This window comes from Asparagus officinalis, chromosome 10 (assembly GCF_001876935.1).
Source record: "Asparagus officinalis chromosome 10, Aspof.V1, whole genome shotgun sequence".
Taxonomy (NCBI): domain Eukaryota; kingdom Viridiplantae; phylum Streptophyta; class Magnoliopsida; order Asparagales; family Asparagaceae; genus Asparagus; species Asparagus officinalis.
In genome coordinates, this window is record NC_033803.1 from 44,515,927 (window position 1) to 44,537,961 (window position 22,035).

The 22,035-nt window shown below is 36.6% G+C and overlaps 1 protein-coding gene and 1 long non-coding RNA gene across 2 annotated transcripts; both read left to right on the forward strand.

The window, feature by feature from the left end:
- Positions 8,400–13,436, forward strand: LOC109826692. Its single transcript, XM_020393712.1, has 6 exons — positions 8,400–8,533; positions 11,436–11,511; positions 11,663–12,601; positions 12,654–12,706; positions 12,822–12,987; positions 13,167–13,436. The coding sequence occupies exons 1-6, from the start codon at positions 8,400–8,402 to the stop codon at positions 13,434–13,436; spliced, it is 1,638 nt and encodes a 545-aa protein (XP_020249301.1).
- On the forward strand, positions 17,401–19,681 carry LOC109825266. Its single transcript, XR_002242954.1, has 2 exons — positions 17,401–18,147; positions 19,224–19,681. It is a non-coding gene; the product is annotated as an uncharacterized LOC109825266 (long non-coding RNA).

Genomic DNA, 22,035 nt, shown 5'->3' on the forward strand with positions numbered 1-22,035 from the left:
GACTAGGGGAAGGGTTAAAAAGAGTTTTTTCTTCATAATAATAAGAGAGTAGTTTTTCTAATCCTAGCTAGTTCCTTGTATATCGTATGTGTTGAAGAAACTTTAATGCTATTATGTATTTAATATCATTATTAATGATGTAATCGTTTGTATTTTTCAAAATATTAATTTTTAAAGGAAATTATAAAATTTTTAACAATTACTTATGTATTGACAGCACTTTGTAAAAAACTTCATATCGGCCAATATCATCTAGGATGTTTGTCTAGTAGGTTTCAATCTTGAATGACACATTCTAGATGAAATTTCATCTAGATTTACCATCCTAGATGGAAGGATGTCCTAGATGGAACCAACTAACTATATAGGATGTATCTTAGATAGAAAATCCATCTAGAATACATTCTAAATGGAATTTCCGTCTAGGATGTATGCTAGATAGGTTTTCCATCTAAGATAGATCCTAGATGGTTTTCCATCTAGGATGTAACATCCTAGATTTCCATCTAGGATGACTTAATTCCTTAAAAAAATTAATTTTCATTCCCCATGAAAATACATTTAATATCACCTGCAATACCATTTTCACATCAATCTTGAAAATGACATTTATTAAATATTGCGACAATTTGCTATTTTCTTATCAAGAATTTATCCACGCTTTAATTAGAATAAAGTATAAATGGGAATAACACTAATTATTAATTTTTGTCATTATAATCTAGACTAGATTTTATGCTATTAAAAAATAAGAACTTATAAATAAATTTAAATAATATTAGTAAAAGAAAAAAACTATGCATATGCGTTTAATATAATTCTGTTTATTATAGGATCTAAAATCCAAATAGAGAAGAAGGGAGGTTGGGGAAATAGCACTTACAGGAATCGCGATGTGCTAATTCTAAACTATTCTTCACCAAAAACTGATTAATTTACGGAAAAAACCTAAATTTTCTTTCTTTTTTTTCCTTGTTATCGGTTACTCCTGTGAAACCTTTATTTTTTTCGCACAGTGTGTCTTTGTTTCATTTGGGACCCAGCCACTAACCTTTGATGTTTAAATAAAAACATAATCCAATTCCTAGTAGAATTGGTTTTCATGAGGTCCTACAATCCTATTAAATCTCTCCTGACATAAGATATATCAGAGTGGTATTGCTAAATCTTATAATTAGTTGCTTATAAAAATAGCTTATAAACTTATATAAGCTGCTAATAATAGCATTTTGGTAATCAAATATCATAAATTGCTTAAAAAGCAGCTAAGATATTTGGTAGAACTGTGGTAATGAACATTGTTAAAAGATAAAAGATATATATTGTATATAAACTAAAAAGTAGAAACTGCTTTTAAAAATATCCTCAAGTTGCTTCTAAAAGCACCTTCATAAAGTTCAATAAGCATGCCCAAAAAAGTTTTTACCAAATACCATCATTGAGTACTTCTTGAAAAAACAAACAGAAATATCCTTAAAAAGTAAGGGCGCGATTGGTTAAAGTTTTTTGAGACAGAAAGGAGTTGAAAGCTGACATAGTGTGTCAGAGCGCCAGTTCTTTTTCTGATGCTGCCCCCCACCCATTTCACTGACATCTTTCAACTTTCCACCCAATTCGCTCAATTTTGCAGCGTTTTGGACGGAAAGCTGTAAGCTGTCAGAAATACCCAACAATCTTCGGCAATCCAAACAGGCCCTAGTACCAAACTGGTCCTTAAATAGCTATGAAAAGCATGTGGTCCCACCTCAAATCATGCTACGCTTCCTTATCTAAACATATAAAACATGATGTAGTCCCCACACAACATGGGATATTTTGTTGCAATATATGAGGACCTAAATTAATACATATGCACTCAGCACGTTATTTACTAGGGTGAGCCGGAGAGGAGGGGCATATGCCCCCCCCCCCCCCCCCCCCTTGATCCTAGGTGCCAAAATCCCTCTCTTTAGTCCTCTATATAATGTCATAAATGATACTAAATGATAGGGGTGAGCACGGTTCGGTTCAAACCGAAAAAGAAGCCGAACCGACGGATCCGAAAAAAACGGTTTTATGAGTAAGGCGTTCGGGGTCGGGTTGATAATTTTTTCAAACCGACCCGAACCGAACCAACCGAATATATTTGTGCCTTTGATTTGTGGGTTTATACTGTGTTCGATCACGCATGAATAGCAGTTGCGGGAATTGATTCATAACATAAACCAAGTTCTAATGAGTCAGCTCCTTTTTTGTCTTCCACGAAAGACCAAACTCAAAGCTGCTACACAAAGACAAAGCAAGCCCGTTATGCTAAATTACAACGTCAGAGTCTAGTATTTAATCCAAAAGGACAAGTTACTTCACTTAAAAACAGTATACATACATGAGCAAGAATAATAAATTGAAGTGAAGTTTAAAAACAAATACATGTTGGCATAGGGTAATAATAATATATAAAAGATAAATTGAAGTGAAGTTATACTTGATGAAGTTAGAACCGAACAAACCGAACCGAACCGCACCGAACCGATTTGTAATGGTTCGGTTCTGTTTTGAATTGTAGGTGGTTCGGTTCGGTTGTCCAAATTTTAGTAAAAACCGACCCGAACCGAACCATGCTCACCCCTACTAAATGATGATATAAGACTTGAAGAGTTTTTCTAGAATAAAACATTGGGTAAATTGCTATAACTTCCTTCATATGTACCTTCTCTTATACTTATCACTCCTTTTTTATTATTTTAGTAGCACGCAACATCTCCAGTGCATGAACGAGAGGGGTTAGATTTATAATTTTGTACTTCTCAAAATGTGAATGCAAAAATGGTAGGTATTAATAAATTAGTTGAGGGATGGTAAGTACAAAGGAAGGTACACACACAGCGGCTTAATCCTATAAAATTTAGAATTTATGGAAATTTTTACAAAGTTATTTACGTTTACATTTATTTGGGCAAAGTATTGTTATGAAAATGCCCTAACGAATTTCTTGATATTTTCAAGCGCCAAAAAAGAAACTATGAATAAACAATTATTGTCTTAGTAAATTTTGGAACAAAGAAATATAATTTTATAAAGATAAATTTGACCAAAATATTTTTCATGTGACATCTTCATTGCTACACTCTTATCTTGACTCGGCTTGCAAAATAATTAGCGCGAGACTTAATTATTTTCCTATTGACTTCAAGTCCAACATGTAATGAAATATTTTGGATGTCAGTGTTATTTCCAAGGAGAAAGCATCCAACGATTTTCTCATCGGATTAATAGTGTATAAATACTTGATTATTCTAGTTGTAGTACAAAGCTAAGCATATTGCCTTGAGAATTATTCTTTGTTTGATAGGATCTAGATCCTCTCTAATTTGGTGGTGACGAGTAATGATCCAATTACTTTGATCACTACTATTCATTGCAATTAAAAAGGATGATGCCCACATAGAATTTTTACTATTATCACGAAAATCACTATTGTTTGTCTTGAAAACTACTGTCTGCAAATAACATAAGCAGCCTAACTTCGTTGCTTGAAATTGGAATGAATAGTAATGATTAAGATATCTCTTATTAACATTTAATTGAAGAGGATGTGAATCCTAAGGTAACCACTATCATAATAGCGAGAATTCTAGGTGGCTGAATCTCGTCACTTGAAATTGGAGTGAACACTAATTATTAGAAAAATTAGATCATCTCTAATTACCATCTATTTGAATGATAATAGTGTATTATAGTGGGTTTTAGTCCCACATTGGTTGTGAGAACACATATCACCCCCTCTACTTGTATAAATATATATGCACACTCAATATTCAACTCTAGGGGAATTTACCCAAGACTCTCTCTCTCTTACTTTAATATGGTATCAGAGCTAGGGTTATTATTTCCCTTCCAATAAATTTTTTTAACGCTTCTGCATTCTTTTGCCAAATCTTAGCCTTGCTACTTTGCAGCCTCTTAACGTATTTCGCGTTCTCATTTAACCTTTGGCATTTTAATCTTCGGGGTAACATTTTAACCTTGGGGTATCTACATTAACCTTCGGGTTTATTTTAAATCATCGGGTTTCATTCTAACCTTCGGGTTCTATTTTAAACTTCCGGGTTCTATTTTAACGGCATCACTATTTCAAGACCATCTATTAGTCTCAAATTTACGGCATCGCCGTTTTCAAAACCGTCTCTCGGTCTCAAATTAACGGCATCGTCGTTTCAAGCTATCTCTCGGCCTCAAATGAACGGCGTTGCCATTTTGCAGTGAGCAACGGCATCACCATTTCAATTCATCACGACGTCTTAACATCCGTCTCAACATTACTATTATGGCTCCTTCAGAGAATATTCCCAAACCACATTTGCCCCTCAATGATCAAAGTGACTGGGCAGGATGGTCCACCATTGTCACCAATACCTTGCGTGGTGCTGGTTTGCTTGATCATCTCACTAATATGGGACCGATACCACCATCCATTAGCATTGTTGTTTCATCCAGTACTATTGCATCAGGCAGTGGTGATGTCGATCTTCAGACCGCTCGTGCTCTCTATGTCAAGGAGAGTTTAGACTGGCAATTGTAGGAATTTCGTGTCAAGGATTATCTCACTCGCTGTGTTGGCTATGATCTTACTGTCGAGATTGGTTCTCTTCCCTCTACTCGAGCCATGTGGACTCGCCTCACTGAGTGTTTCACTGAGTGCTCTGGTGCACGGGAGCCATATCTTCTGCAATGCATTGCTCTACAATGCAAATGTAGTTTCTCTCTGTAGTCTTATTTTGGACAAATACAAGCTTTTTGGACAGAATTACGCTCCATGCTTCCTGGATGTAATTCCACATATGAAGACTGGCTAGCCTGATACGAACAACATAAAGTGCATCAACTATTTCAGTCCCTTCCTGAATATTCAACTGTAACTGATCAACTACTTCATCAGCCTCAATGTTCGACTTTGACCTCAGTTATAGGAGCTTTCACTACTTATGAGACCCGACAGCAGACAACACAACTCAATTCATCAACAAACACTCCTACCTCTTCACTCGAGACTATTCTGTCTGTACCTGTCACTACTCCTGTTATGAATCATACTTCTCCACAGGTTCCCTCTCCACAGGCTCGATCTAAGATCTCATGCAAATATTGCAAGAAGGAAGGACGCCGCATTGAGACATACTTCAAGCTTCATCCTGAGTTATGTTCCTCAGGTACTAGTCGTGATCGGCGACCCCCTCAGTCTCAACGCTTCGTACATCATGATTGCTTGCCAATGCTATACCGTCTACTACTTTAGACTCTACTATTCAAGCTATTGAAAGTCTTCATCGTTAACTTGATGCTTTTTAGCATATCACCTCTACATCCGCCGCACAGCTCTCTGGTACGCATTTTGCTGGTTGATAAACACAAATATTCTCTATATTTTCACTATGTTTCACCTACGAATTTGTTGTTATTTGATGTATTTCCTTGTATTTTAGTCATGTTAAGCTCCCTAGTTCTTGTTTACTGCTCTATTTATATATTATGCAGGAATTACTGGAGCTTAGCGCGGATTGGGAGTCAAGAATAAGTCAAGAAATGCATGAAAAGAGGCTACATGGTCCCCCAGTGTTCAACAACACAGGCGTGTTGATTACATAAGAAAAACCCAGAGAGCAGAGCGAAACAGAGTTAAACACGGTCTGGTCGTGTTGATATACATAGCCGTGTTGGTATCACTATTCAGTTATTACGAGATTTGAAGCAATATTTAAAGTTATTTGTTAACGCGATCTTTCCCAGAACTTAAATGAGGACACCCAGATGCATGAAAAACGACAAGAGGCTGGATTTTTCTCTTTTTCTTTTCTTCTTCTTCTCCTCTTCCCTCTAAAAACTCTTAGATTAGGTTTTCTTTTGATTTGGAATCTGTTGTTTGTAGAGAATTGTGTGCAACTTCAACACTACGGTTTTTCTTTCTGATCTATCTCATTTTCCATATTATGATTAGGATCTTATATATTATTATCATGTTTTCTATTTCAATTATGTGTGAGTAATTATCTTATCTGGGATTGAACTAGGTTCAGCCATGGTTATGAATCAAGGAACTGATCTTGTTGTTATCATTAATTATTTGATTTGCATTATTCAATTGCTAGTATCTAATTGCCTAGGGTTAATTCAACTAGCCACTGATTTGACTCCTTTAGGATGTTGATTTGAACTGAAAGGTTAGATTGGCACCAGAAAATAGTAATTGAACGGGAATTAATTAATCACGAAAGTAGGTTAATTATTCTTAGTAATATAAGGGACTAATGTGAACTTAATGGGTTTAATTTAGTTTAGCACCATGAAAATAGGTTGTTAGATTGGATTAGGCACGACTTTTAGTCGTCAAAAGAGGCTAATAGTTATCATAGGCTAGTCGTTCCTAATGCATTAAGAGGTTTGATAACGATTGATTAATTTGTTGATTCAAACCAGAGTTGAAACCAAAGTTCAATCCTAGATTCTTTTAATCGAGTACTAGTCGTTATTGATTCTATAATTAAAATCAAACTACCCATCATGATTGGTCTAGATAGTTACAAAATAGTGAAAATTAGTAATTGACAACGAAGTCCTTGAGGATACGACCTTGTATTGCTACAACGATATCCGTGCACTTGCGGATTTGAGTGAACAAGCTTTTAGCACCGATGTCGGGGACTTCGGCATTGTTAATATTAACTTTTCCATTTTTTGGCTAGACTAGACTTTTTCTTTTATTTTTATTTTTTATTTTCTTTTATGTTTGACTTGTTCCTTTGCTTTCTTGTGTAGGCACCCTTGTATGCCCAGATCCTTACGACTTGGAGAACCGATTGAGTCTGATCCCGAGATCGAAAGGACCTTCTGAGCTATTAGGAAATTGGTACAATGAACAAAGGACAATTTGAGAAGCAAAAACACCATGGGAGATCAAGAAAACCAAGGCAATCAAGACCGATCCTTGAAGGAATTTGCATCATAACCACCCATAGATCCTAATCTAGCATCTTGAAGCCTAATGTTGCTGCCAACAATTTCGAACTCAAGCCTTCACTTCTCTCCATGGTTCAGCAAAACCAATTTGGGGGTACTCCAACGGATGACCCAGACCTCCACATCTCAATCTTCCTAGAGTATTATGGCACCCTAAAGATGAATGGAGTGTCGGATGATGCAATCAAGCTAAGGTTGTTTCTCTTCTCACTAAGAGACAAGCCAAGGGCTTGGCTGCAATCACTTCCACCGGGCTCCATCACTACATAGGACCAACTCTCAAAAGCGTTCCTTGCTAAGTACTTCCCTCCGAGAAAAATAGCCCAATTGAGAAATCAGATAACAACTTTCACTCAAAAATAAGGGGAGTCATCGTATGATGTATGGGAGAGGTACAAGGATCTTCTAAGAATGTGTCCACATCACGGGTTAAAGGATTGGCTCATAATTCACACTTTCTACAATGGTCTTCTCTATAACACAAGGATGATCATGGATGCTGCAACTGGTGGTGCATTAATGAACAAAAGTTACGAAATGCAAAACAGCTCATAGAGAATATGGCACAGAACTATTTCCAATGGTCAGGTGAACGTTCTTTACCCAAAAAAAGTGATAGGTATGATGTAGATGCATTAGACCATATTGCTTCTAGAGTAGATGCTTATTTCAAAATTTTGACAAGATGAACATGAATTCAGTAGCATCTAACTCTACTAACTGTGAAATATGTGGTATCATTGGACATTCTATTGTGGAATGTCAAATTGGAAACTCCCCTTCCTCTGATGCTCTATTATCTGAACATGTTAATTATATGAATAATTTTAATCAGAAAGGGGACCCTTTTTCCAATACATACAACCCGGGGTGAAGAAATCATCCTAATTTATCCTATAAAAATCCATCCCAAAACCCAAATCCTCACTCTAATTATCGACCTCCAGGTTTTCAAGCCCCTAGACTCCCTTACCCTAGTCCCCAAAAGTCCAACTTGGAGAGCTTGATGGAGAATTTCATGACATCTTACCCTAGTCCCCAAAAGTCCAACTTGGAGAGCTTGATGGAGAATTTCATGACATCCCAGAATAAGCAGAATGAAGAATTTAGAAATCAGAATAGGATAGAGCTTGATGGAGAATTTCATGACATCCCAGAATAAGCAGAATGAAGAATTTAGAAATCAGAATAGGATCATAAGTGACGTCATTAAGAATCTAACCTCTAAAGTTGACTCTTTAGCCACCCATAATAAAATGTTAGAGAATCTGATCACTCAAGTGGCCCAACAATCTAACTCTTCTTCCACACCTTCTAGGATATTTCCTGGATAACCTTAAACTAACCCAAAGGGATCTATCAATGCCATCACACTTAGGAGTGGAAAAGAGTTAGATGGACCAATGATGAGGAGCGACCATAAGGTTGTGGTCGATGAGAGTGAGAAGCCAGTGACAAGTGAGAAAGAGCACAGTAGTGAGAAAGTTGAGAGATATGTTGCCCCTACATCTTATAAGCCTCCACTACCCTTCCCTCAAAGGCAAGTTAAAGCTAAGTTGGAAAAATAGTTTGGGAAATTCTTATAAGCCTCCACTACCCTTCCCTCAAAGGCAAGTTAAAGCTAAGTTGGAAAAATAGTTTGGGAAATTCATAGAAATATTAAAAATCCCTCAAAGGCAAGTTAAAGCTAAGTTGGAAAAATAGTTTGGGAAATTCATAGAAATATTAAAAAAATTACATATTAACATCCTATTTGTTGAAGCCATTTCCCAAATGCCATCTTATTCCAAATTCTTAAAGGAGATTTTGTCAAACAAAAGATGATTAGAGGAGTATGAAACCGTAGCCTTAACTCAGGAGTGAAGTGACATAATTCAAAATAAGTTACCACCTAAGCTTAAAGATTCTAGCTCTTTTTCCATTCCTTGCACAATTGGTGATATATCAATTAATCGTGCTCTATGTGATTTTGGTGCTAGTGTCAGTCTTATGCCAGTGTCTATATGTAACAAGTTGTAGATGGGAGACTTGAAGCCCACTACTATCTCTCTTCAATTGGCAGATCGATCTATTAAACGCCCGGTAGGTATATTAGAGGTGTTGGCCTCTTTGTTTTGATGATGTTTAACAAACAATTTATAACTAATGTTATTTGTCTAGTATTTGTGTTTATCTATTTATTGTAGACAAACAACATGTTGGAGGTTTGATGGATTGCGCTTCAACGATCAAATCCAATGGAGGTTGGCGGAATTGTGGAGTGAAGCCTACGTAATTCAAATTAAAGATCCAAATTCTAGCTTCATCCGCAAGCGTACCAAGTTGAACTACATTAAAGATCAATCAAGCTTGGGTATATTTAGTTTAGGTTTTATATTATGTGTGTTAGTACTTTAAGCTCAATCATATATACACACACATATTTGGTTTTTATATATATAGTTATATACATATACAAGTTTTGGTTTATGGACTTAACAATTATTGTAAACATATTTTATTAAGTCTATAAAATTATTTCATAGGGTTTCAAAATATTGTTTATGTCAAAACATCAAATTTCATGTATATCACACTTTCATGTTTTGGACACACTTGCAAAATACATGAGTTTTCACAAATGGGAAACTCAATTTGCGAAATTCTTTTTCTAACATATTCAATTTCATATTTATAAATGTTTTCTAAAGTTTTATCAATTTTAGAATTAAATTTTTATGTTTATTTGAATTTACAAAATCAAGTTTTTAATAAGCTCATGTTCGTGCATATTTTTGCAAAATAGATGCATTTTAAAAATTAGGAAATGCGATTTGAAAATTTTCTTTATTTATATGTTTATCATCATATATATAAATATTTTCCCAATTTTTACTAATTTTGGAGTTGTTTGGTTATTTTCAATTGAATTTACAAAACCAAGTTTTCTGCAGTTTTTTTAGAAACTATATATCTTTGTTAAAACATTTATTTCTCTCAACTGAGAAGTGATATTTCATAGATTCTTTCTCTAACATGTTTATATACATATCTAGAACCTTCTCTCAATATTTCATAATTTTTGGAGTTCATTTACTATTTTTAATTGATTTTACAAAGTCAGATACATAAAATTCCATAATCTGTCAAAAACAAAAATTGTCCGTGAACAGTGCAGTCGACCGTGCTACAGTGTGGTCGACCACCAAAGTGTCCATTGGATTCCAACGGCTATTTCCAGCAGCTATTTTTGTGGGGCTTTTTTGTCATTTTCTTGGGGATTTTGCTGAAGTTTTGAGTGGGTATAAATACCCTATTGCTTTCAACTCTCAAGGTGATCCAAGAAATGTTTTAACAAAGTTTTAACAAGGGTTTAAGTGTTATTTAAGTTTGTTTAAAAAGATTTTAAGCATATGAGAGTTTGTTTTATGAAATTAATTTTACAAGATCTTGAGGAGATCATCTATTGGTGTTTGAGCATCCAACTACTCTCCCTTGATCTCTTGATTTATTAAGAAGTTTTCTAAACTCTATTTCTAGCTCTTTTATATATTTGATTATCATTATTATTAAGCTAGAATTATCTTGAGTTTAGTTTTAATTTATATCTTATTGTTACACATACCCACATTGAGCTTATTGTATTTTTATACATAGTATATTTAGGTTGGTGAGAGTTATAATATTAAGTGTGAGCCTACATTGAGTTCTCATCTATTATAGAGAACAAATCATTTGTTATATTGTGATATTGTAAAGTTTTCGGTTAGCTAGAAAACCGAGTGTGAAGTGGAGATCTCCTCGAGGTGAGGAGCGGAGACGTAGGTCGTGGGGACCGAACTACGTGAATGAAATTGTGAGGTGTAAACGTTATTCGAGTGAGCGTAAAAAACTCGGTTATGATAGTGGATTTCTCACCGGGAGTGGAGAGCAGAGACGTAGGACGGAAGGTCCGAACTCCGTGATCATATCGTGGTTTGAGTTTGCTTTGGCGCACTTACTCTTATGTTTATGTTTCTTATCGCCATTGTCCATTGCTCATTATTTATATTATCCACTATCTTGTTTATTTTGTTTACCCTTGTGTATATCACTTATCCTAGCTCACATATCTTGTTGTATTTTATACTTACTAGGATAACTTGTTAATTAGTTTTAATTAGCATAAAATCGGATTATATTAGCATAAGACCCTAATCACCCTCCCCCCCCCTCTAGGGTCTAACAAGAGGATGTACCTATCCAGGTTGGTAAATTCTATATTTCGGTTGATTTTGTTATTCTTGAAATTGAGAAGGATTCTTAAATCCCTATTATATTGGGAAAACCTTTCCTTGCTACTGCTAGAACTTTAACTGATGTGAATAATGGAAAGCTCTCTCTCTCAATATAGGGGATGAAAAGGTGAATTTTGACTTGTTTTTTGCTATGAAATTTCCACTAATTGATGATACTTACTGCAGGATTAATACAATTGATATGGTGGTTAGAGATGACTTTACTAGATGCATCTCAAGTGATCTACTTGAGAAATGCTTAGTAAAGAATAAAGAATAGGGTACCAGCTGACGATGATCAGGAAATAACTTCCTATATTACGATGCTTGATGAAAGCCCAACCTGCAGCAAAACCACCTACAGCAAAGGACCTAATACAGTGGCCGAAACTGCAAAATAGTTGAATGCCCAGGTTGTGTCCGTGGACACAGTCGTGTCAAAAAGCAGCAGAAACAGCCCAGAACAAGTTTGTGAAGGGAAAACTGCACCTAAGGTAGAACTAAAACCACTCCCCTCCTCGCTCAAGTATGAATTCTTGGACGCCAATGGTGAGTACCCTGTAATTGTTAATGCTGATTTAAGTCACCAGGAAGTTGAGAAATTGCTTAAGGTTCTAAGGTTGCATAAGGATGCGATAGGTTATTTCATAGATGATATTAAGAGCATTAATCCATCCATTTGCATGCATCGAATTTTTCTAGAAGAAGGGTACAAAACTTCCATTGAACATCAAAGAAGGCTAAACCCGAACATGAAAGAGGTCGTTAGGAAAGAGGTGTTAAAAGTACTTGATGCGGGGATCATCTATCCTATCTCATATAGCGAATGGGTGAGCCCAGTTCAAGTAGTACCTAAGAAGGGAGGTATGACCATTGACAAAAAAGAAAAAAATGAGCTAATCCCCACTAGAACGGTCACCGGTTGGCACATATGCATTGATTATCAAAAACTTAATAAAGCTACCAGAAAAGATCATTTTCCCCTCCCTTTTATCGATCAAATGTTAGAGAGGCTGGCTAGGCATTCTTATTTCTGTTATCTAGATGGGTATTCAGGATTCTTTCAAATCCCGATTCATCCTAGCGATCAAGAGAAGACAATATTTACATGTCCATATGGCACTTTTGCTTATAGGAGAATGTCATTTGGCCTATGTAACACCCCTGTCACTTTTCAAAGATGCATGATGGTCATATTTTTTAATTTTATTGAGAACATTATGGAGGTCTTCATGGATGATTTTTTAGTCTATGGCATTTCTTTTGATTACTGTTTGCATAACCTTGCTAAGATCTTAAAAAGATGTAAAGAAATGAACCTTGTGTTAAATTGGGAGAAGTGCCATTTTATGGTATAAGAAGGAATTGTTTTAGGTCATTTAATTTCTAATTGGGGTATTGAAGTGGATACCACTAACTAATGTAAAAGGAGTTAGGAGCTTTCCGGGCCATGTCGGGTTCTATAGGCATTTTATTAAAGATTTTTCCTAAGATTACCAAACCCTTAACCTGCTTTCTTATAAAAGATGTTCCCTTTACATTTGATCAATCTTGTTTTGATGCTTTGGACAGGTTAAAGGAAGCTTTGACAACTACCCCAGTTATGAGACCACTTGATTGGAGCATTCCATTCGAGATTATGTGCGACGCAAGTGACTATGCTATCGAGGATGTTCTTGGGCAAAGGAAAGAAGGGAAAATATACACCATATATTATGCCAGTAGAACAATGGATGAAGTTCAGATGAACTATGCGACAACAGAAAAATCCTAGTCGTAGCGTTTGCCTTGGATTAATTCTGATCATACCTTGTTGGGTCGAAGGTCATAGCATTCATATATCACGCTGCTTTGAAGTGCCTCTTGGCTAAAAAGGATGCAAAACCATGACTGCTAAGGTGGATTCTCTTATTACAGGAGTTTGATCTCGAGATAAAAGACAAGAAAGGCACCGACAATGTGGTAGCCGATCATCTCTCTAGGCTCAGGCAAGAAATGGATCAAGTAGAAGGTGAAAAGGAGCCATTTGATGATTCATTCCCAGATGACAACCTGTTTGCTGTTACAAGTCTTCAAGCCCCTTGGTTCGCTGATTTTGTGAACTATATTGCCTATGGGGTGTTACCATCTGAATTATCCTATCAACAACACAAGAAGTTCCTATCGGATGTCAAGCACTATTATTAGGATGAACCCTGTCTTTATAAGTGTTGTGTAAAATAAAATATATAGAAGATGCCTTCCTGAAGAGGAGGTATTGGATGTCATAGCCCACTGCCACTCTTCACCATACGGAGGTCATGCAAGCACCACCAAGACCGCGGCTAAAGTATTACAATCTGGGTTCTATTGGCCTTCACTTTTCAAGGATGTGAGATGTTTTGCGCTTAGTTGTGATCGATGTCAACGGACAAGAAACATCTTAAGGAGGAATGAGATGCCACAAAATAACATTTTTGAAGTCGAACTCTTTGACGTGTAGGGGATTGACTTCATGGGACCTTTTCCACCATCACGCAATAACAAGCATATATTGGTAGCAGTGGGTTACGTGTCAAAATGGGATGAAGCTTTAGCATCCCCAACAAATGATGTGAAAGTGGTGGTCAAATTATTTCAAAATGTCATTTTCCCCTGTTTTGGTGTCCCAAGAGCTGTAATCAGTGATGGAGGATCTCACTTTGCAAATAGGGTCATAAGTACACTTTTAAAGAAGTACGGAGTAACTCACAAAATGGCTACACCGTATCATCCTCAAACAAGTGGCCAGGTGGAGATCACTAATCGGGAAATCAAAGGAATCTTGGAGAAGACAGTGTCTCGTTCAAGAAAAGATTGATCTATGAAGCTAGATGATGTTATTTGGGCATATCGGACATCTTATAAGACTCCTATAGGTATGGCGCCATTCAGTTTGGTCTATGAGAAATCACGTCATTTACCAGTTGAAGTGGAACATAAGGCACATTGGGCCATCAAGAACATTCATTTAGAGTTGAAAGAAGAAGGGGAACAGAGAAAGCTTCAACTAAATGAACTCGATGAATTGAGGTTGGATGCATATGAGAATACCAAGATTTACAAAGAAAGAACAAAGAAGTTGCATGATCAATACATCCTTCGTAAAGGAATTTACATAAGGGGACCTGGTATTTTTATTTAATTCTCGACTCAAGCTTTTTTCGGGCAAACTTCGTTCGAGGTGGTCTAGACCATTCCAAGTGCGTAAGGTATATCCATTTGGGGCTGTTGAAGTATGGAGTGAAGCCATGGGAACCTTCAAGGTCAATGGATAGTGGTTAAAGAATTATTTTGCGGGAACTCCGATTGAGAAGCTGGGTACTTGTACCCTTCCCTATCCATCATCATTGTGAGCATTGAAGAGGTTGAGCTCATGGCCATAAACGAGCTTCTTGGGAAGCAACCCAAGTTTTTTCCTTTCACTTTATTTTTCCTTTTAGTGTTTTAATTATTAGTTTTCATGGCATGTAATCAAGTTGTCGTGAACAGGTGTGTAGGTGAATGACAAGGGGAAAATAGGTAACAGAGAGTTCAAGGCTAAAGAGGACAAAAGGGAAAAATACTGAATAATGATTCTACACGGCCTGGTTGTGTCTGTGGACACAGCCGTGTATCTGTCAGGCAACAGTCTTCACTTCACTTCCAGGATCCAGCAAACCAACTTCCTGGTGGCCCATTAACTTACCTCTGACTTTCCCATTAACTTTCCACTTCCCTCTGACTTTCCCATTAACTTCCCACTTCCCTCTAACTTTTTCATCAACTTTTTCATTAACTCCCCACTAACTTTTGACCAACCCATTAACTCCCCTTCATTTCACTTTCCCATAACACCTCTCATCTCCTCTCATGTTCCCATGCTCCACTAACTTCAATTCCTAATTCCCCTTCATTTCAACTCTCCCATCCTCCACCTCTAAAATCACCGGTCAACTACAGACCCTTTTTACCCCCGCCCCCCAACAAGCCTCCGTCTTCTCCTTTCATCACCGTAGCAAAAACCGCCAGGCATGTCCTCAAACCACCTCCAACCTCCCATTCATCAACTGAAGCCCTAGATCCATTTGGCCCCATGGCTCCAAAACGCAAAAAATGCAATGAAGCTTCAACTTCCAACTCATCGGCAGACCCATGACACAGAACTATAAGGGGTAACCCTTCACCTCCTCCGAACAACCCTTATGGTATTATCTTTAACCTTGATAACAATCAAGAGGTACGATTCAATAACTTGGTCTCCCGACGCTTGTTACTGACAAAATTTATTGATGAAGATGCTTTGCTATAATTATGGTTAAAAGATAACATATATAATTTACTGACTGGCATAGGTTGGAGAAATTTTGTGACTTTGCATTGCCCTACATACATGAGACTTACCCTTGAATTCTTAAGTTCTTTAGTTGTTGATGCTAATGATAGCGTTGTAGGTGGTCGACTGATCTTTTAATTTTTTAACAAAGACTATGTGATTAGTATGGCTAAATTTAACCGACTTCTTAGCCTACCTAAGCAGGGACTTAGAAAATCCCCGAGAGAATGGGATCCAGCCACCTTTTGGAGAGAAATAGCCTGTGAGAGAGAGGGTAGGGCAAATGATCATTGACCTTATGAACCTTCTAAAAATAAGGCTTCCCAAATTTATAACCCAGTTTTCCGCTATCTACAGTGGCTCATGGAAAACACCATCTTTGGTAGGGGAGAGAGTGTCAGTATTTTTAGGGATATTGAAGTCTTCTTGTTGTACTGTCTAGTTAATAGGATGGTGGTTGATGTGAGATACTTTTTAGCCAAACAGTTAGAAAAAATCGAGAAATCTAGTGTAGGTGACATTGTTGTTGGGGGGCTGATCACAATCCTCGCAGAATGCATGAAATTAGCATTCACTCACCTACATGCTGAGAAACCAATATCCCGATTGGATTTATCATATTGCACAACTTTTGGTCTTATAACTAAAATTGATGACGAATATTGGTTAACTTTCTTCAATCGCTCTATTTTTCCACTCCCTAATCATGAGCTTACTAACACTGAAAGCCAATAAAATTGGCAGCCACCTGAAGGTGGCTTGCCTTACGAACTACCTCCTCAGGTACCCCTACAACAAGCGGCTCCACACACTTTGCTCCATGGTGCATCCACATCTAGCGCGTCCCCAAATTAGATCAACATGTTCAACATGTTAGAGCGGGGGTAGCTACACTTAAAAGAGCCTGTTCACTCCTTACAACAAGATATGGGCACATAATTCGCTGCCATTAACACGCGTCTGGATGGTTTTGGCGCTACACTAGGGACGATGAACCAATTGATACAAGATTTATACCATTTTTCTCTACCTCACGATTATCCACCTCCACCGCCACCTCAATGAGCGGTGAGTCTCTCTTATCCTCCTTTCATTTACTCAAACACATTGGGGACAATGTGCAATTCAAGCATGGGGGAGTGGGTTTGTTGGGATGATGTTTCATGTATGCTTTGGTGTTTTTGAGTGCTTGTTTTTAGTGTTGGCATTTTTCATTTAGCTTTTTTTAAAAAAAAGGGGAAAGAGAAGAAAAAAAAGAAAAGGAGTACCACTATTTGCAAGCCATTTTAACACGTACATCATTTATTTCACCTACCCCATTGTTTAAAAAAATCTTTGTTCCACGTCTGGTTGGTTAGGATGTCATCTGTTCGAGTTCCACTTTGCCGATACTTGACTCTAAACATTAAAATAAATAGGCATGACCTTTGGCTTAATCCATCTAATTAGTATCTAGGCTCCTTTGGTGACTTGGACTATTTTTTGGTTACTGGAGAAACACTCTGCCTTGGAAAAAAAGGTCCTAAAGTCTGTTGCACCGAGTACTTGACACCATACCCTCAGAAGTGTGGTTGTCACGTCGGTAGGTGTTAATTATGACGGGATCTTCAAAAAAATGAATAAAATATAATAAATAAAAAAATTGCAAGGAAACCGAGTGCTCCTTTAAGACCTTAAGTAGGAAGAGTATGACCCATTGTGATGAGATATGTGTCTATCACGAGGACTTTTGGGCAATCAACTTTTCCATGGCATTTTTTCCAATGTTTATGAGTTGAGTCACTTGCGCTAACGTATGTACCTTCTAAAAATAAGGCTTCCCAAATTTATAACCCAGTTTTCCGCTATCTACAGTGGCTCATGGAAAACACCATCTTTGGTAGGGGAGAGAGTGTCAGTATTTTTAGGGATATTGAAGTCTTCTTGTTGTACTGTCTAGTTAATAGGATGGTGGTTGATGTGAGATACTTTTTAGCCAAACAGTTAGAAAAAATCGAGAAATCTAGTGTAGGTGACATTGTTGTTGGGGGGCTGATCACAATCCTCGCAGAATGCATGAAATTAGCATTCACTCACCTACATGCTGAGAAACCAATATCCCGATTGGATTTATCATATTGCACAACTTTTGGTCTTATAACTAAAATTGATGACGAATATTGGTTAACTTTCTTCAATCGCTCTATTTTTCCACTCCCTAATCATGAGCTTACTAACACTGAAAGCCAATAAAATTGGCAGCCACCTGAAGGTGGCTTGCCTTACGAACTACCTCCTCAGGTACCCCTACAACAAGCGGCTCCACACACTTTGCTCCATGGTGCATCCACATCTAGCGCGTCCCCAAATTAGATCAACATGTTCAACATGTTAGAGCGGGGGTAGCTACACTTAAAAGAGCCTGTTCACTCCTTACAACAAGATATGGGCACATAATTCGCTGCCATTAACACGCGTCTGGATGGTTTTGGCGCTACACTAGGGACGATGAACCAATTGATACAAGATTTATACCATTTTTCTCTACCTCACGATTATCCACCTCCACCGCCACCTCAATGAGCGGTGAGTCTCTCTTATCCTCCTTTCATTTACTCAAACACATTGGGGACAATGTGCAATTCAAGCATGGGGGAGTGGGTTTGTTGGGATGATGTTTCATGTATGCTTTGGTGTTTTTGAGTGCTTGTTTTTAGTGTTGGCATTTTTCATTTAGCTTTTTTTAAAAAAAAGGGGAAAGAGAAGAAAAAAAAGAAAAGGAGTACCACTATTTGCAAGCCATTTTAACACGTACATCATTTATTTCACCTACCCCATTGTTTAAAAAAATCTTTGTTCCACGTCTGGTTGGTTAGGATGTCATCTGTTCGAGTTCCACTTTGCCGATACTTGACTCTAAACATTAAAATAAATAGGCATGACCTTTGGCTTAATCCATCTAATTAGTATCTAGGCTCCTTTGGTGACTTGGACTATTTTTTGGTTACTGGAGAAACACTCTGCCTTGGAAAAAAAGGTCCTAAAGTCTGTTGCACCGAGTACTTGACACCATACCCTCAGAAGTGTGGTTGTCACGTCGGTAGGTGTTAATTATGACGGGATCTTCAAAAAAATGAATAAAATATAATAAATAAAAAAATTGCAAGGAAACCGAGTGCTCCTTTAAGACCTTAAGTAGGAAGAGTATGACCCATTGTGATGAGATATGTGTCTATCACGAGGACTTTTGGGCAATCAACTTTTCCATGGCATTTTTTCCAATGTTTATGAGTTGAGTCACTTGCGCTAACGTATGTGAACGCGTACAAATACATTTTCTTCAACTTTGAACTTGAGACAAGATTTCTATTTTGACATTGGGTTGAGTGAAATAATGTTGCATGTGAACTTGAGAATAGTGGATATCTTTGTGCTTAATTTCTATTTTCTTTGAATCTGTACCTTCTCATGTGTGTGTTTCCATCTGTTTTGCTTGAGGAAAAGCAATAGTTCAAGCATGGGGGAGTTGATAAACACGAATATTCTCTATATTTTGACTATGTTTCACCTACGGATTTATTGTTATTTGATGTATTTCCTTGCATTTTGGTCATGTTAAGCTCCCTAATTCTTGTTTACTGCTCTATTTATATATTATGTAGGAATTACTGGAGCTTGGCGTGGATTAGGAGTCAAGAAGGAGTCAAGAAATGCATGGAAAGAGGCTACATGGTCCCATAGTGTTCAACAACACGGGCGTGTTGATTACAAAAGAAAAGCCCGGAGAGCAGAACGAAACAGAGTTAAACACGGTCTGGTTGTGTTGATATACACAGCCTTGTCGGTACCAGTATTCAGTTATTACGAGATTTGAAGCAAGATTTGAAGTTATCTGTTAACGTGATCTTTCCCAGAACTTAAATGAGGACGCCCAGAGGCATGAAAAACGACAAGAGGCTAGATTTTTTTTTCTCCTTTTCTTTTCTTCTTCTTCTCCCCTTCTCTCTAAAAAAACTCTTAGATTAGGTTTTCTTTTGATTTGGAATATGCTGTTTGTGGAGAATTGTGTACAACTTCAACACTACGTTTATCTTTCTGATCTATCTCGTTTTCCAGTTTATGATTATGATCTTATATATTATTATCATGTTTTCTATTTCAATTATCTGTGAGTAATTATCTTATCTGGGATTGAACTAAGTTCGGCCATGGTTATGAATCAAGGAACTGATCTTGTTGTTATCATTAATTATTTGATTTGCATTATTCAATTGGGCCATGGTTATGAATCAAGGAACTGATCTTGTTGTTATCATTAATTATTTGATTTGCATTATTCAATTGCTAGTATCTAATTGCCTAGTTATCATTAATTATTTGATTTGCATTATTCAATTGCTAGTATCTAATTGCCTAGGGTTAATTCAATTGGCAACTGATTTGACTCCTTTAGGATGTTGATTTGAACTGAAAGGTTAGACTAACGCCGGAAAATAGTAATTGAACGGGAGTGACCGGGATTAATTGATCACAAAAGTAGGTTAATTATTCTTGGGAATATAAGGGACTAACGTGAACTTAATGGATTTAATTTAGTTTAACACCAAGAAAATAGGTTGTTAGATTGAATTAGGCACGAATTTTAGTCGTCGAAAGAGGCTAATAGTTATCATAGGCTAGTCATTCCTAATGCATTGAGAGGTTTGATAACGATTGATTAATTTGTTAATTCAAACCAGAGTTGAAACCAAAGTTCAATCCTAGATTCTTTTAATCAAGTATTAGTTAGCGCGTTCGTTATTGATTCTATAATTAAAATCAAACTACCCATCACGATTGGTCTAGATAGTTACAAAACAGTGAAAATCAGTAATTGACAACGAAGTCTCTGAGAATACGACCTTGTATTGCTACAACGATATCCGTGCACTTGCGGATTTAAGTGAACACTAGTTCTTCAGCTAATCATTCGGTCTCTAGTATGAACGATCTCTGGATTTTTGACTCTGGCAGTTCCTTTCATATGACTTGTAAGCCTCACTTTTATCCTCTATCTTCACTTCATCTTCTCTTCCCCCTATCTACACAGCCGCTGGACAACCATTGTCCATCACTCAGTATAGCTCTATTATCCCCACAAAATAATCCATCTGGACGTCTAACACTTGGTCCCATCTATGTGGCTCCTCATCTATGTTTGAATTTAATTTCTATTAGCTCTTTATGTATGGCTGGCATACTATCTCATTTTCTTCTGATACTTATATTCTGCGAGATCCACAAACGGGCAAGATTGTTAGGGTGGGTCGTAGGAGGCATAAGCTGTATTTTCTGGAATATCTTCACCTTCCAGAGTCCATACGCCCACGTTCTCTTGTTGCTTTTGTTTGTTCGTCAAAACCCTCTACCTCGCTTCCTGCCAATTTCTGGTATATACGACTTGGTCATGTGTCTAATAAAAGGCTGGAGAGTCTTATTCAGTCTTAAGTACTTGGTCGTGTATCATCTAGTTCTAGTATTGAGTCATGTATGTTGGCCTTTTTGTTTTGATAATTTTTTAACAAATAATTAACAACTAATATTATTTATCTAGTGTTTGTATTTTCTTATTTATTCTAGGAAAATAGTATGTTAGAGGTTGGATGAAATCGAGCATTCACGATCATATCCATTGGAGGATGGAAGGAATAGTGGAGTGAAGCAATACATTTCAAATTAAGATCCAAGATCAAGGTTCATCCGCAAAGTTTACCAAGACAAGCTATATTGAAGACCTTCAAGCTTGGGTAATTTAGTTTAGTTTTATACTTGTGTGTAGATACTTTAAGCTCAATCAAAAACACATACATGTATTTGGTTTATACACACACACACACACACACACACACACACACACACACACACACACGTTTTGGTTTTTATTTTTAAAGTTTAAATATAAAACAAATAAATATAATTAGAAAATACATATTTGTTTCATGTTTATACGCATATATATGATTTCATCAATATCAAGTTGATTTAGTATAATAAAATCATGTTTATTATTTTTAAAGCTTGCAAAACATGTGTATTTTTGTTAAAATATTATATTCATAGCTTATGGACTTAATAACAATATTTTATATCTTTTACCACGTCTATATAATCATTTCATAATGTTTCAAACTTTGTTTAAGTCAAAATGTCAAAAATAAGTGTGTTGACTTTTCACGTTTTTGGACCATTTTAAAAAATGAAGAGATTTCTCATTTGGGAGGTACATTTCCAAAAATAATTTTTGTAACATGTTTATTATCATGTTTACAAGTATTTCTCAAAGTTTTATAATCGAATTTATTTGCTATTTTTAAAGACATTTCGAAAATCGGTTTTACTATTCATTACAAGCTGATATAATGTTATCAATCGACTGATGCAAGTGTTCAGTCGACTGAAGAAATCGTCTGGAATTATAAAAAGTTTATGTTTTTT